Source organism: Tenrec ecaudatus, chromosome 12, assembly GCF_050624435.1.
Source record: "Tenrec ecaudatus isolate mTenEca1 chromosome 12, mTenEca1.hap1, whole genome shotgun sequence".
Taxonomy (NCBI): domain Eukaryota; kingdom Metazoa; phylum Chordata; class Mammalia; order Afrosoricida; family Tenrecidae; genus Tenrec; species Tenrec ecaudatus.
In genome coordinates, this window is record NC_134541.1 from 137504983 (window position 1) to 137517729 (window position 12747).

General features: G+C 49.3%; 1 protein-coding gene across 1 annotated transcript in view; it reads right to left on the reverse strand.

Annotated features, from left to right (window-relative positions):
• The window catches only part of PMS2 (PMS1 homolog 2, mismatch repair system component), a 27149-nt gene continuing 14402 nt past the window's right edge, over positions 1–12747 (reverse strand). Inside the window, exons 9-15 of the mRNA XM_075565062.1 lie at positions 11781–11865; positions 10470–10625; positions 7542–8427; positions 3656–3823; positions 1611–1711; positions 1151–1320; positions 1–436 (exon numbers count right to left, since the gene is read on the reverse strand). Coding sequence (XP_075421177.1) covers positions 293–436; positions 1151–1320; positions 1611–1711; positions 3656–3823; positions 7542–8427; positions 10470–10625; positions 11781–11865 — 1710 coding nt within the window. The 3' untranslated portion in view covers positions 1–292. The remainder of the gene's footprint in view (positions 437–1150; positions 1321–1610; positions 1712–3655; positions 3824–7541; positions 8428–10469; positions 10626–11780; positions 11866–12747) is intronic.

Consider the following 12747-nt stretch of genomic DNA (forward strand, 5'->3'; position numbering starts at 1 on the left):
GCAGGCTTTAATCATTATGAAAGGCTGAAAGCTGAGACTCAATTACATCTGACCAGAGTGGTGGCCTTATTTTGCACGGTGTCCTCGACTGGCTGCACATTCTGAACAAAAGACGTTGCAGCCGTGCCCCACTGCTGTGGAAAGGGCCTCACAGTAAAATGTTTACCGGGATCTTTTCTTTTGTGGTCTGAAGTAGCAAGCGAACTTTGAAACCAATGAGAGAAGTGCGTTAAAACGTGGCTGAAGGGAAGGCTCTGCCACACAGTTCGTAGTCCCCGAGAGGACACAGTGGTCAGTGCTGGGACAGGACATCCAGGTTGGCGATGTGCCTCATGGTGGGTCTCCCGTGTGGGCAGTTCCAGGGGTGGTCCATCTCGCCCATGTGGCTGATGAGCTTCTTCATCTCCCCGCTGCTCAGAGCCGTTCCAATCATCACCTGAGGCAAGAGGCAGTGTGAAGCCCGTCAGGGTGGCACACAGCCCCTCCCTGGTGCCTCCAGACCAGCACCACCTGGGCTGGCCAGCTTACCCACCTGTCTGGAATCTTCTCCCCATCCCCCATACGAATGCACTGGCATACACACAACCCTGCCTCCCTTGCTGAAGCTGCCAGGGGGAAGTGGGCCTCCCTGGAGCAGCCCCAGGTGTGAAGGCGTGCAAGGCAGCCACGGGACTCAGATACCCCACCCATTAATAGGTAACCCTGTCGCTATGCAGAAGTGCAATGTGAGAGACTGCTGGTGGGCGACAAGAAAGACTTGAGTTCGGGGTAAAAGCTGAGGCATCTGGGGTTGGTGGAGAGCAAACTCTGCAGTTGTGCGTATGGCAGAGTGGGTTAAACACAAGTCAGGGGTCTAATCCCACCAGCTCCGCCTTGAGACAAAGACAGGGGGCTGCCTGCTCCCGGAGCTCTGGTCTCTGAAACGCAGAGGAGTTCTACCCTGTCCCACAGGTCGCTATGAGTGGGGTCATTGCTACGGCTGTGGGTTTGGTCTGTTCTTAATGGCACCTAATGTAAGTCATACGCTGGTGCAACGGTCAAGCACTGTATGGACCAGATCAGGAGCTCAGCTGAAAAGCTGGGTGATGGGACCAGGAGCTTGGGCGAGTCCTCCACCCTGGGAGAGGGGCACTCTCCCACCTGTACTCACCGACTTTCGGCAGGCGCGGGAGGCGAACATCTGCCGGACTCGAGAAGGCCGGCACATGACCCCCGGGCAGTCGCTCAGCATGAAGATCAGCTCCTCTATGTCCTGGGGCCCGAAGGTCCAGTTCTTACTCGTGGGCAGAGAGACCAACCTAACTCTCTCGGTGACCGGCGCTAACAGAATAAGATTTGGGGCACAATTCGTTATTTGCAAACAGGAGAGGGGATGGGTAGGGGGTGATGGGGCCCATGGGTTTCTACACAATGAATCAGTTCATCTAAACGACTTACCCAGAGAGTAAGCCTTTGCTCTGGTTGTTCCCTAATGCATTTCCTTGGCGGCGGCAGTGACAACCATTTGAGTGGGGGAGCAGATACGGGATGCTCTACGGGGGCACCTCTTACATCTCCCATCCAGGGCCGACTGAGCTCTCTGACTTCACACTCCAGCCACAAGAACTTACCATCCTCGTTAATGAGAAAGTCAAAGCCATTCTTTCGGAAAATGTCCAGGTTTTCTATCAGAACAGCCTCATTGATAGCCGTCAGATTGAGCGTCTGCGGTCTGAAAAACAGAAGCCGGGTCCTGAAGGCTTGCACTGGGTTGTGAGCAGACACCTGTGATAGTCTCACTGCACTGCAGACAGTAAAGCCCTCCTGCCCCAACTGTCTGCAAACATCCTTTTCATTTTTTTTTTTAAGTTTCGCACCCCACGACCCACCCCACCCCTACCTTAGCGGTTCCCTTCCTGAGTGGACTGATCGTCAGAGACAAGCACTACTAAGGGTGGGTGGGTGACAAAGCGAGAGTACCGCAAGGAGCAGATACAGATGCCTCTGCCTTCCCGGAATGAGGGGACCCACAGGAAGGAAGATGGTGGTGACTTACTTGGTATGAGCCTTCTAGCCATGGTCTTGGTGACACCCCCCAAAGTGCCTGGGAGGACGATGCACACGAGAGATGCTGGTGACTCACCAAGGGGTTGGACGTTTGCTGACAGTGTAAATGCAGCACAGGCATGTTTGTGGGGTTGGGGTCACACAATCAGGTGTATGGGACCCTGTATGTGGGGTTGTTAGTTTTGCCATCCCATAAGCTTTGGAAAGGGGGACATCTCAGTGCCACAGAGAGGGGTGGAGAGCACATCCTTTGGGCCTGAGGTCCCTGTGCTGAGCCCCGTCAGTGCAGGAGACAGCTCTGTGATACCACAGACCGGAGAAGCAGCAACAACAACAGAGGCAGCAGATGGGAGAGCAGTGGGTTTTCCAGCTCTCAGAGCAGCTACCCCAGTGCCGTAGGGCAGGGCTTGCTGAGGTGGGGGAGCTATGTTTGCTGAGTGACCTGGGGTTGAGGCCTCACTGAATGAAGGCAGGGCCAAGGGAATCAATGGGCAGCACTAAAGGAGCTTGTAACAATTGCCTGAGCAGGGCTAAGGCCTAAGGCCTAGTGGTTAAGACCATAGGTTTCCTGGCCAACCAGTAATCAACACATTTTAACAGCTGAAAAGATTTGATACTTAGAGAACACATTAGTTGTGTGAGCTTGGGCAGTCTCTCACCTTTCTGTGAGTGCCTCAGTTTTATCACCTATAAAATGGGACCAGGAAGGGCAATTACCTCATCGGTTTGTAAGAATTAAATGAGTTGACCTAAGCAAAATTATTTTGGTGGTGCCTGACACCCAATACATTGTCCGCCAATACTAGCTAGAACTCTTGGTGAAGTAGAGGGACTTTCAGAAGAGGAGGGGCTGCAACCATGGACTTAAGCCGAGGTGCAGCTGTGAGCAGGGTGAGACAATGGTTAGGTTGGGTTCCCGGGTCACTACGAATCAGAACTGCCTGATGGCACTGCCTGATGGCACCGAATCACCGAATTTTATACATTAACACGTGTAAATATTGGCTATAAGGACATAATATTTATAATGATGCTTACAGAAAAACACTCATTATGACTAAATAATAATTTATACATTATCAAGGGCTCATGAGGGAGGGGGGAATAGGGAGGGAGGGAGAAAAAAAGAGGACCTGATGCAAAGGGCTTAAGTGGAGAGCAAATGCTTTGAAAATGATGAGGGCAATGAATGTACAGGTGTGCTTTACACAACTGATGTACGTAAGGATGGTGCTAAGAGTTGTATGAGCTCCTAATAAAACGTTTAAAAAAAAACACTCATGTCCACCCTGTAGGAGTGGGCAGCCTCATCTTTCTCCAGTGGAGCTGCTGGTGGGTTTGAACCACTGATCTCGTGGTCTGCATCATCAGAGCTATGAATCAGAATGGACGATTGAGAGCCCTGGTGGCACTGTGGGGTCCTATTTGGGTTCACACCCCCTCCCCCCATGGCTGGCTGTGGGAGAAGTGAGTCGGTCAGCTATCTCGGTCTCGAAAACCCTCCGGGGCAGTGCTACCCTGCCCAGTACAGTCGCTATGAGTCAGCATCCACACGATGGCAGTGGGCATCACATGTCTAGGGACCCAGCTGGAGCGGCCGTGAACTCACGCGATGAGTCTCTGGCCCTGGAGGGTGGTGTGCTGCTGCAGCATCTCAAAGTTGTACTTCTCGTCAGTGGCGTGCTGGTCCACGATGAAGAGGTCTGCATCCAGTCTGGTGATGATGAAGCCCAAGTTGAACTGGCCGATGACCTCCATTTCTGCAAACATGGTTTTACTGCAGGCAGAGCAGACACTGGTTACGAGTCATTTTAAAGAAGTTTTCTCTGATGGCTGTAATAAACAAGGCAGCAATAAAGTCCCTAATAAGCCAATTTCTAAAGGTAGCAGTGGGTCTTCATTCCGGACGTAATGATGTCATCGCCGGGCGCCCAGCAATGCTGTGTTACAAGAGAATGAGACGCGCCCGGCAGTGCCCGCTCCCACACTGCACTTACTGACAGTGTCCACCCAGGGATTTTCTCTCTCACGGATCCTCTGCTTTACCAAGCATGACGGCCCCCTCCTCACGACACCCCAAAAGCATCATCATCCTCACTTCTAAGGAAGAGTCTGGTGACACTTCTTCAAAGATAAATTTGTTCTCCGTGGAATAAACAACTTTCAACACCGGAATTCAAAGGCATCAATTCTTCCCTGGTCTTCCTCCTTATTCACGGTCCACCTTTGGCATGCCAACTGAAAATGCCCTAGCCTGGGACAGGCGCACCTTCGTCCTCAATGACACAGAATGTTAGCTACTGTCAACCAAGTTGGTGTGCGTCTTTCAAAGAGTCCGGAGGGCACTGGGGCTGGAAGTTGCAGCCCCGGGAGTGGCTCTGCAGGAGCGGCCCTGGCCACCTGGCTCCTGCGAAGGTACGAGAGGGGAGTTCTGACCTGCCACATGGGGTCACTATGAGACAGAATCAGCTCGATGGCACCCAACTACACGACCACTCACCCACATTGGTGAAGAGTATTCGTCCAGGCCTTTATATTCAAAATAATAACAGTAGCAACAATAATAATAAAAAACAAAACCCAGTAAAGCTCACTTGGTTAGCCCACATAATCCACATCACACAATTGAATCATGTTAAGAATTAATTGTACAATCATTACCACAACCCATTTCAGAACATTTTCTTGCTTTTTTCTTCCCATGATTAAATCACCTTTAAAATGAGTTGTGTGATCACATTCAGTTCTAGTGCTCCCTCCCCCTCCCACTTCATTGTTTACTCCCCAAATCCCCTTACTCATCCCTACATCCCTCTCACACCCTGGCATCAGTTCTCATCTCTATGCATCCACTCCTTCTGTGCTTCAGACTGGTCAACCCAACAGTAACAATAAAGAAAAAAAAAATGAAGTGAGATGGTAAGGATAAAACAATCATAATATAAAGATAAAAATACCAACAATAAGCAAGAGAGAAGAGACTTCCATCATTATTTAAAGGCCAGGGAAGGAATTTTTTGTCATGGAACAAGCAAGAGAGCCTTGTCCCTAGAACAAACTCAGGCTGAGTCTAGAGACCTGTTGGATAGGGCGGCTGTTCCCGACCTTTGCCTGTGGCTAGAGGGGATCTGCCAGCGGCTAAATCTGACTAGATGCTCTGCAGATGAGTTTGGGCTCCCACTGTCCTACACGGCCTTCCACATATTGGGTGCTGCAATTTTAGCTCTGATACTTTTCCCTTCATATTTGGATTTTGTCGTCGTCATCTTTGGATCACACAAGCTGGCAGGCTTCCTCCATGTGGACTTAGTTGACTCTTCACTTAGATGGCTGTGTATTCGAATACAAGCCTGTAATACTCCAGACAGCTGCCAAACTTTATACGAACAGGAAACCTCATCTTTCTGCTAAGGAGCAGCTGGTGGGTTTGAACACATCTCCAAAACCAAACTCACTGACATGCTGTCGATGCTGATTCACAGGGATGCTATAGGGCAGGGTAGAACTGCCCTGTGGGTTTCTGAGATCATAACTCTTCACAGGAATAGAAAGCCTTGTTGTTGTTTTTTTCCCATGGAGCTGCTGGTGGTTTCAACCTGCTGATCTGGTGGCTAGCAGCCCAACGTTGGCCCTCAGCCTTGTTGCTGTTACTGTTGTCTCTGTGGCAGTCAAGTAGAGAGAAGTTGAGGGAATTTGGGGCTCAGGAAAATATGGCGGTTATCGACTTGCACAGCACGTTATTTATTGGGCCGAGACCCTGGTGAGGAGCCCTGGCGACAGTGGTTACTCATTGGGCTGTGCCAGCAAGGTCAGGGGTTTGAACCATAGGAGGAAGACCAATGCTCCACTCCAGCAGTGACGGTGACACTAGGAAGTGACAGGGGCAGTCAGAAGGGACTCTGACAGTGAGTTAAGTGCATGCCCTAGTGAGGAGCCCTGGTGGCAGAGTGGATTATGTACTGGGCTGCTAACCACGGAGGGCAGCCGCCTGAACCTCTGAGCAGCAGGTTCAAGCAGGACACACAGACACACGAGGATTTCTGCTCCTGTGAAGGTTTATATGGGCAACCCCCCCCACCCCCGCCCCCGCCCCGGGTGACAGTGAGATGGTTCCAACTCCTAGACACTGTGAGGCACAGCAGACAGCAACCCAGGGCCGAGTAGTCAGCTCTTCCTGCGAACGGAAGGCAGTGTCGGAAACCGCCCCGCTCCCACTCCAGCCTGTACACGCCTGGCACGGCCGTAGAGGGCTCTGTTCCCTGACACATACTGGAAAGAGTGTTGAGGGAGGACAAGAAGAAGAAGCTGGGAGCAGCCAGTGTTTTCTAATATCTGCACTCTCCACGTTTTTCTCTAAGGAGCCTTTCCTTGACGCCTAGCCTCTTAGGGAGCGTCTTACAAACTCAAGTTTGACAGTGCGCATTTTTCCTGAGACACACAGAAATAAAAATGGGAAGTGACAATGTATTCCCAAGCTGCCACAAATGTAGAGCAGAGAAAAATCACTGTGGGTTAGAAAGGATACATTGGGGTCAACTCACCATGAGAAGGAAATGGTAAAAAATAAAAATCCAAGGGAAAATATTGAACATTTCCAAGCAGGAGACTAGCATAGAGAAGCAGCAATATGACGGGAATGACAATGACACATGAGTCCCTGGGGGACATGCTCAAGTGGCTGGGCCACTTAGCTGCTCACTGAGAAACCGGAGGCTCAAATGCACCCTGAGGTGCCTTAGAAGAAAGGTCTGGTGATCCACTTCCAAAAGGCCAGCCACGGAAGCCCCAACGGAGCGCAGTTCTAGCCTGACAAGACTTGTGGGGTCACCATGAACATCAGAGGGAGAGTGTGAATTACATTCGAGACAATGGGGCACAGCTCTAGCCTGACAGACACGGGGTCACTGAGACCTGGAGTCAGTGCAATAGCAGCTGGCTTTTGAGGCAAACTGGTGAATGCCAAGGGCACCACCAGGGGTACCCTGAGGAGGCCACCGAGCAACCATCTCCAGAGGCAGAACCTGAGAAGGCAGCAGGGGAGATGTGCTAGTGAGTCTGTGTGGGGCTGCGTCCAGTTTGAGGGGCAGGGAAGAGCCCCGGGAGGCTACCTCATCAGGCAGGGGGAGCTAGTGCCACCTCAGGGCCATGGCTAAAGGCAGAGCCAGCAATATACCAGTGCCCCAAGGCAGGCAAGCCTGAGTGCAGCAGAAACACACGCTACACACAGTCAGTCGTTTTTCCTCACGGCCACCCTGCGGGGCGGGGCAGAAAGTTCCACGGTGGTCCAAGGCGAGAAATCCTTAGGGATGCATCTTGCTCCCCCAGTGTGGCTGCTGGGTTCCAACCACCTACCTTCTAGTTGGCCACCATGCCACCAGAGCTCCTCAATGCTAGCTACTCTGAGCAGGGAAACCCGCCGTGGGAGGGTCCATCCGAGGCTCCCTTAGGGCAGGTCACGAACAGCAGCCCCAACACTGACGAAACCCCTTCTGTACCTGATCTCTTTTCGCAGCTCGTCCTCTGCGGCTTGGTTCTCTCCTGGGCAGATCTTCGCCCGGAATTTCCGGTACCTCTGTCCGTCCTCCTTGCCCTGCCCTTGCTGATGGAGCCGCGTGACCCGTGTCACCAAAGTGCTCATGGAGAAGTGAAGGGGCACCGTTTTCTTCCTGATCTTAACGGCGACGTCCACCAGAGAGGCCGACCTGTCCTGAGGCTTCACCAGCTTCTGAGAAATGTCAGGGTCTGAGGCAGTTTCTCCTTTTTTAAAGCGCTTTACCTTTGAGGGTGAGCTGTTGGTTGGCGGAGACACGGGTCTACAGGTGTGTCCAGCGCCGTCCTGGTCTCTGTGGCATTCCACAGCTGGGAAAGGGCAGGCCAGTGCAGGGGACTTCTCACAGGAACTCACGGTGTCCTGCGACGCTCTGCCTTCTGAGGAGCTGGTTGCCCAGTCACTGTTGAGACGGCTGCCCGTCTCTGGGGTGCTGTCCCCTGTCTCTGAGCTCACAGAGGTGCTGCCATGCCCTGAGTCCTTCTCCATCTCCACTCTGGTCCTCTGGTCACAGGGGGCTTCGGCTGGACACACACGCGCATCCTGAGAGCTACACATGGCCCTGCCAGAGAGAGGAGTCTGGAGCTGCAGGCTGTCTGAGGTACTAGACAACAATCCTCTTGCTTTGGGTCCAGGGAAGCCTTGCTTCAGCTCCGGAGTCTGCCGGCCCGGAGGCCGGTACCCTGCTGGGTGCTGGAGAGAAAAAGCCTCTCTCAGTCTGGACACGGTCACCGCCCGTTTTTCTTCTCCTTGCGTCTGGAACACAGCAGGGCTCGCCTGCCTCTCTGGGGGTGGTTTCTCCATGGCTGCTGAGGGCATTTTCATGACGTTCCCTGGGGAGGGAGGAGGGACACGAGGATGAGGGAGATTGGTCACTAACCAAGGCGGTGGTGGTTCAAACGCACCCAAGGGCTTCTTAAGAGAGAGACGTCATGATCTGCTCCTATGAAGACCATCACCACCAGGACTTCCTCTAAAAGCTGGAACTAGACATGCTTCTGACCCAGCGATATCCCCTCCTCAGCCGAGGGAGCTACGAGCAGTGACATGACTAGACACGGCAGCCTCCATCACTCGGTGCACAGAGGTCACGCTAGAGGCCCGCCAACACACACCGATGGCACACCACGCACCATGAGAGAGTGACGAGGGGTCCCCAGAACAACATGGGTGACTCTGGAGGGCACTGTGCTGAGTGACGGAGCCCGTCACAAGAGTCAAACACTGTGTGGACCCACTACGATGAACCGTCAGCATTACATACACCGGAAGCAACGTTCTGGGCTGGTTACCAGGAAGGGAAGCGGAGAAGGAAAAGTAGTCACTTTCTAGGTGGTAAAGGGAGAGGGACAACCAAATCTGGTGAAGTCTGCACAACATGAACAAGGTGAATGAGGACATGAGTAAGCCCTGCATTTTTACACAAATAACACACACATTATATGTTTTTAGTGAGCCATATTCTCCCTGCATACAGTATTTCTAAGACTTACAAAAACACCTTAGTGGGGAGGAGGGCGAGGTTGGTTAAAAACCAAACCAAACCTAATGTGCATGTTGTTTGTATAAAAAGATACAAGAGAAAAATGGACTACTCGGTAAAAAGCACAACACATACAATCTTGCAAGAGTAATAGTGACCAAAATTGTGTGGTTACACAGTTGATATATACACATATATATGGATACATAGGCATGTGACTACATGGACATGTATGTATAGGTGTATCTTACAGGCATGTGCATGTTTGTGTCTGCTGCAGATATATGCAATAAAGCACAGAGAATCAGTCATAATTTCTAAGACATATTTAAAAATGAATCATGGGATTGGTTTCCTGGATAAAAAGACCCTTTATAATCTCAGGGAAATCATGTAATCAATTGGCATAAGATAGTTTATAAAGTGAATATCTTATGCCCTAGTTTGGTGAGCTGTGTCTGATGTCTCTATTCTATTCTCTTTGAATTCCATTTTTCTATGAATGCTTGACACCCCTTCCTGTGACAGCAAAAGCTTGTGCATAAGACCTTGTAGAAGAAATAAGACTGTCAGAGGGGGAGAATACATCCGCGGGAATGTGACGGAAACGTCCGGCAAGACTGCACAGTGCCAAAGGAATCACGGCACACTGCTGCTCCCACAGGCCTCACTGCTCTCTCGTTTAGAGATGATCTGGGAGGATACTTTTGGCTGAAGATTAATGACTATCTCAGGACTATAGTTTCAGAAGCTCATCCAGCCTCTAAAGTTTCTGAAAGTATAAAGTCCAAGAAAACCTGAAATTCTGTTGTCTCTTCCCCCTTTTGATGCGGATTCTTCCATGGGCACCATCTAGCTCTTCTGGTCTCAGAATAAAGGAAGGAGTTGTTGATGGAGGCAATTAGCCACACTTTCCATCTCCTCCTCCTATTCCTGACTCTCCTTCTTCTGTTCCTCTAGGTTAGTAGTGCTCAACCTTCCTCATGCCACGACCCTTTAATACAGTTCCTCATGTGGTGGTGATCCCCAAACATAAAATTGTTTTCGTTGCTACTTCATAACTGTAATTGATACTGTTATGAATCGTAAAGTAAATATCTGATATGCAGGGTGTATTATGTGACTCCCGTGAAAGGGTCATTTGCCCCCAAAGGGGTCTCCACCCACAGGTTGAGAACCACTGCTCTAGGTGAAGAGAGACCAGTTGCTATACTCCACCTCTTTGCAAACAGTTTACCTTAAATCTGCAGCGATACACTTTCTAGTACGACACATCATCTCTACCCACAGGAGGAGCTTTGTTCCACGTGGAAACACTCGACCTTGGAAACATAAGGAAAGTCTCCCAAAGCTATCGGTTTTAGAAGTTATTTATTTACGTGTGTTTCTCACCTTCAATATTCAGCAGTGGCTGTTGATTGACATTAAGTTTGTTTTCATCACTATCAAACATCCCAATCAAAGAAGTCTTTAAAATTGCCAACAAAAGCTTCTCTTCTTGTAGTAAAATTTGCCTTTTATCCGGAGTAACGTTAATATCGACACACTCTAAAGCCAAAACGGAAACAGGCTGTTAAGTTTAAATCATGATGGAAATGTTCCCAAGCATACTTAAACCAGAGCAATACTAAGAAATACAGCATCCAGACTAACATCCGAGCTCTAAAAAACCAGCTTTCTAATAAAAAAGGAAAAAGATGGGAAATTGAAAAACTGACAAATAACATTGAGGACTTGAATGGTTGAATTGCAAAAGTAAAAATAGCAAATAAGTACAAGGAGGCTTCGGACAATTTATGGAAAACTTCAATTATCTTTTCATTCCATTTTCCCATGAACTTTTTGAAAGACATACACAAAAACATGAAATACAGGAAAACAACAAACCAAATAAAATGCCATTTATCACCCCTGAATTTGGTTTTAAAATCACAATGTTTAGTACATTGGTTAATGGAGAAGCTGGTATAATGTGTTTCAAATGTGGAAAAATTCTTGAAAATGATCATCCTAAAGGAGCCAATACTTCAACTAAGAGTTTGATTAAGGAAATAATCAAAGATACAGTGAGTTCATTACAAGGATGGTATACTCCTAAGAACTGAAAACAGCCTAAAAAAATAAAAAGAAACAGCCTAAAGTAGATAAGTTTTTAAAGCAGTATTTTTATATTCCATTATAAAACACCCACTGAAAAATAACTCTGTTAAGATGTTTCTAAATAACTTTTAATAACAAAAAGAAAATATTCACATCTAGGGACAAAGTGGAATGACTCAAAATTATTTTCTCACAAAATAAAATTGTTTTCTGACCCCAAAGGGTATGGGAGTGGGATGTTTGCTTATGGTGTACAGAGATGTCCTTATAAACACCTGGGGGAAAACCCTGGATGTCAGCACACCGGAATTGTAATCGTTATTGCTAACAAACAGCAAGGCTTTTATAACCAGAAAAATTATGTGAAATAAGTTCTTTTCAAAACCAGAGAGAACATTCTAGGCTTCCAGAAGTCCACTGCAGCTTTCTACTTTCCCCTTGGTGGACAAGAAAAACAGAAGCCCCATCTTCCTGTTATTAAATCAAGCGTCGAAAGCAGAAGAAATAAAATGCCCTCATCCAAAGTTGATGCGACCAGTCGCTTTCCAGTGCAGCTCTTTCTTGAAGTAAAGCCCCACTGACTGTGATCACAGTGGGCCTCACCTGAGCCAACGGAAATGTTCAGGACCACAAACGGGTATTGGTGCCGGTTGTACAGGTGATAGACCTCATTCACCAGTCTGGAGACCTGTACGGAGAGCGGCAAGGGAGAAGAGATTACATGCAGATCTCCCGCACAGATCAGATGGCGTGCTACGCTCGTCAGTCAACACAGGGACACATTTCTCAAAGTGCTTTCAACCCCCAAACCAAGTCCATGCCCTGGAGTGGCTTCGGAGTGACAGCTGTTCTGTGTGACAGAGTACAACCTCCTGCCCCGCTCCCTTACTCTCCTCCCTCACCCCGTTTAACGCTGTCATCTTCATAGGAGCAGACGGTCAGGTCTTTTGTCCTTCTGGTAGTAGCTTCCTCTAAAGTTGGGTCATAGGAACCAGCAATCTCTGTATTTGGTATGTGTCCCAGGAAAACAAGAGCCATCACAAGAACAGATATACACGTGCCCTGGCTTGTGTCCGCACTGTTCACAGTAGCAAAAACACGGGACCCTAAATGCCCCGCAGGGGAAGAGTGAGCAAATAAATCAACTTTGTTACATCGGTGCAATGGGACACTATGTAACATTCAAGAGTAACAATGAATCTGTGTGCTGCCTCACAACCAGGCTGAACCTGGTGGGCCTGATACTGAGTGAAATTAGTCAAACACAAAAGGGCAAGCAAACACTGCTGTAAACAAGTCAGAAAAATGTTTCACCCTGAAAGAAGTCGACCTGGATGGTTACCCAGGATGGGAGAGGAAGGGAGAGAGGGGAAGTCATCTTCCCAAGCGTATTTGGCCTCCTGCCCCCTTCAGAAAACAAACTCCTCAGTGTCCCGCCTTGGCAATTACAAATGCCTGCACTATCCAGCATGCAGCGTAGGTATCTTTTTTGGCAGCGCCCCTGGATCTTCTAGTGCCCTCCCCCCCATGGGGGGTACAGAACCAACCACTTTGGGACACACAGGGCTAG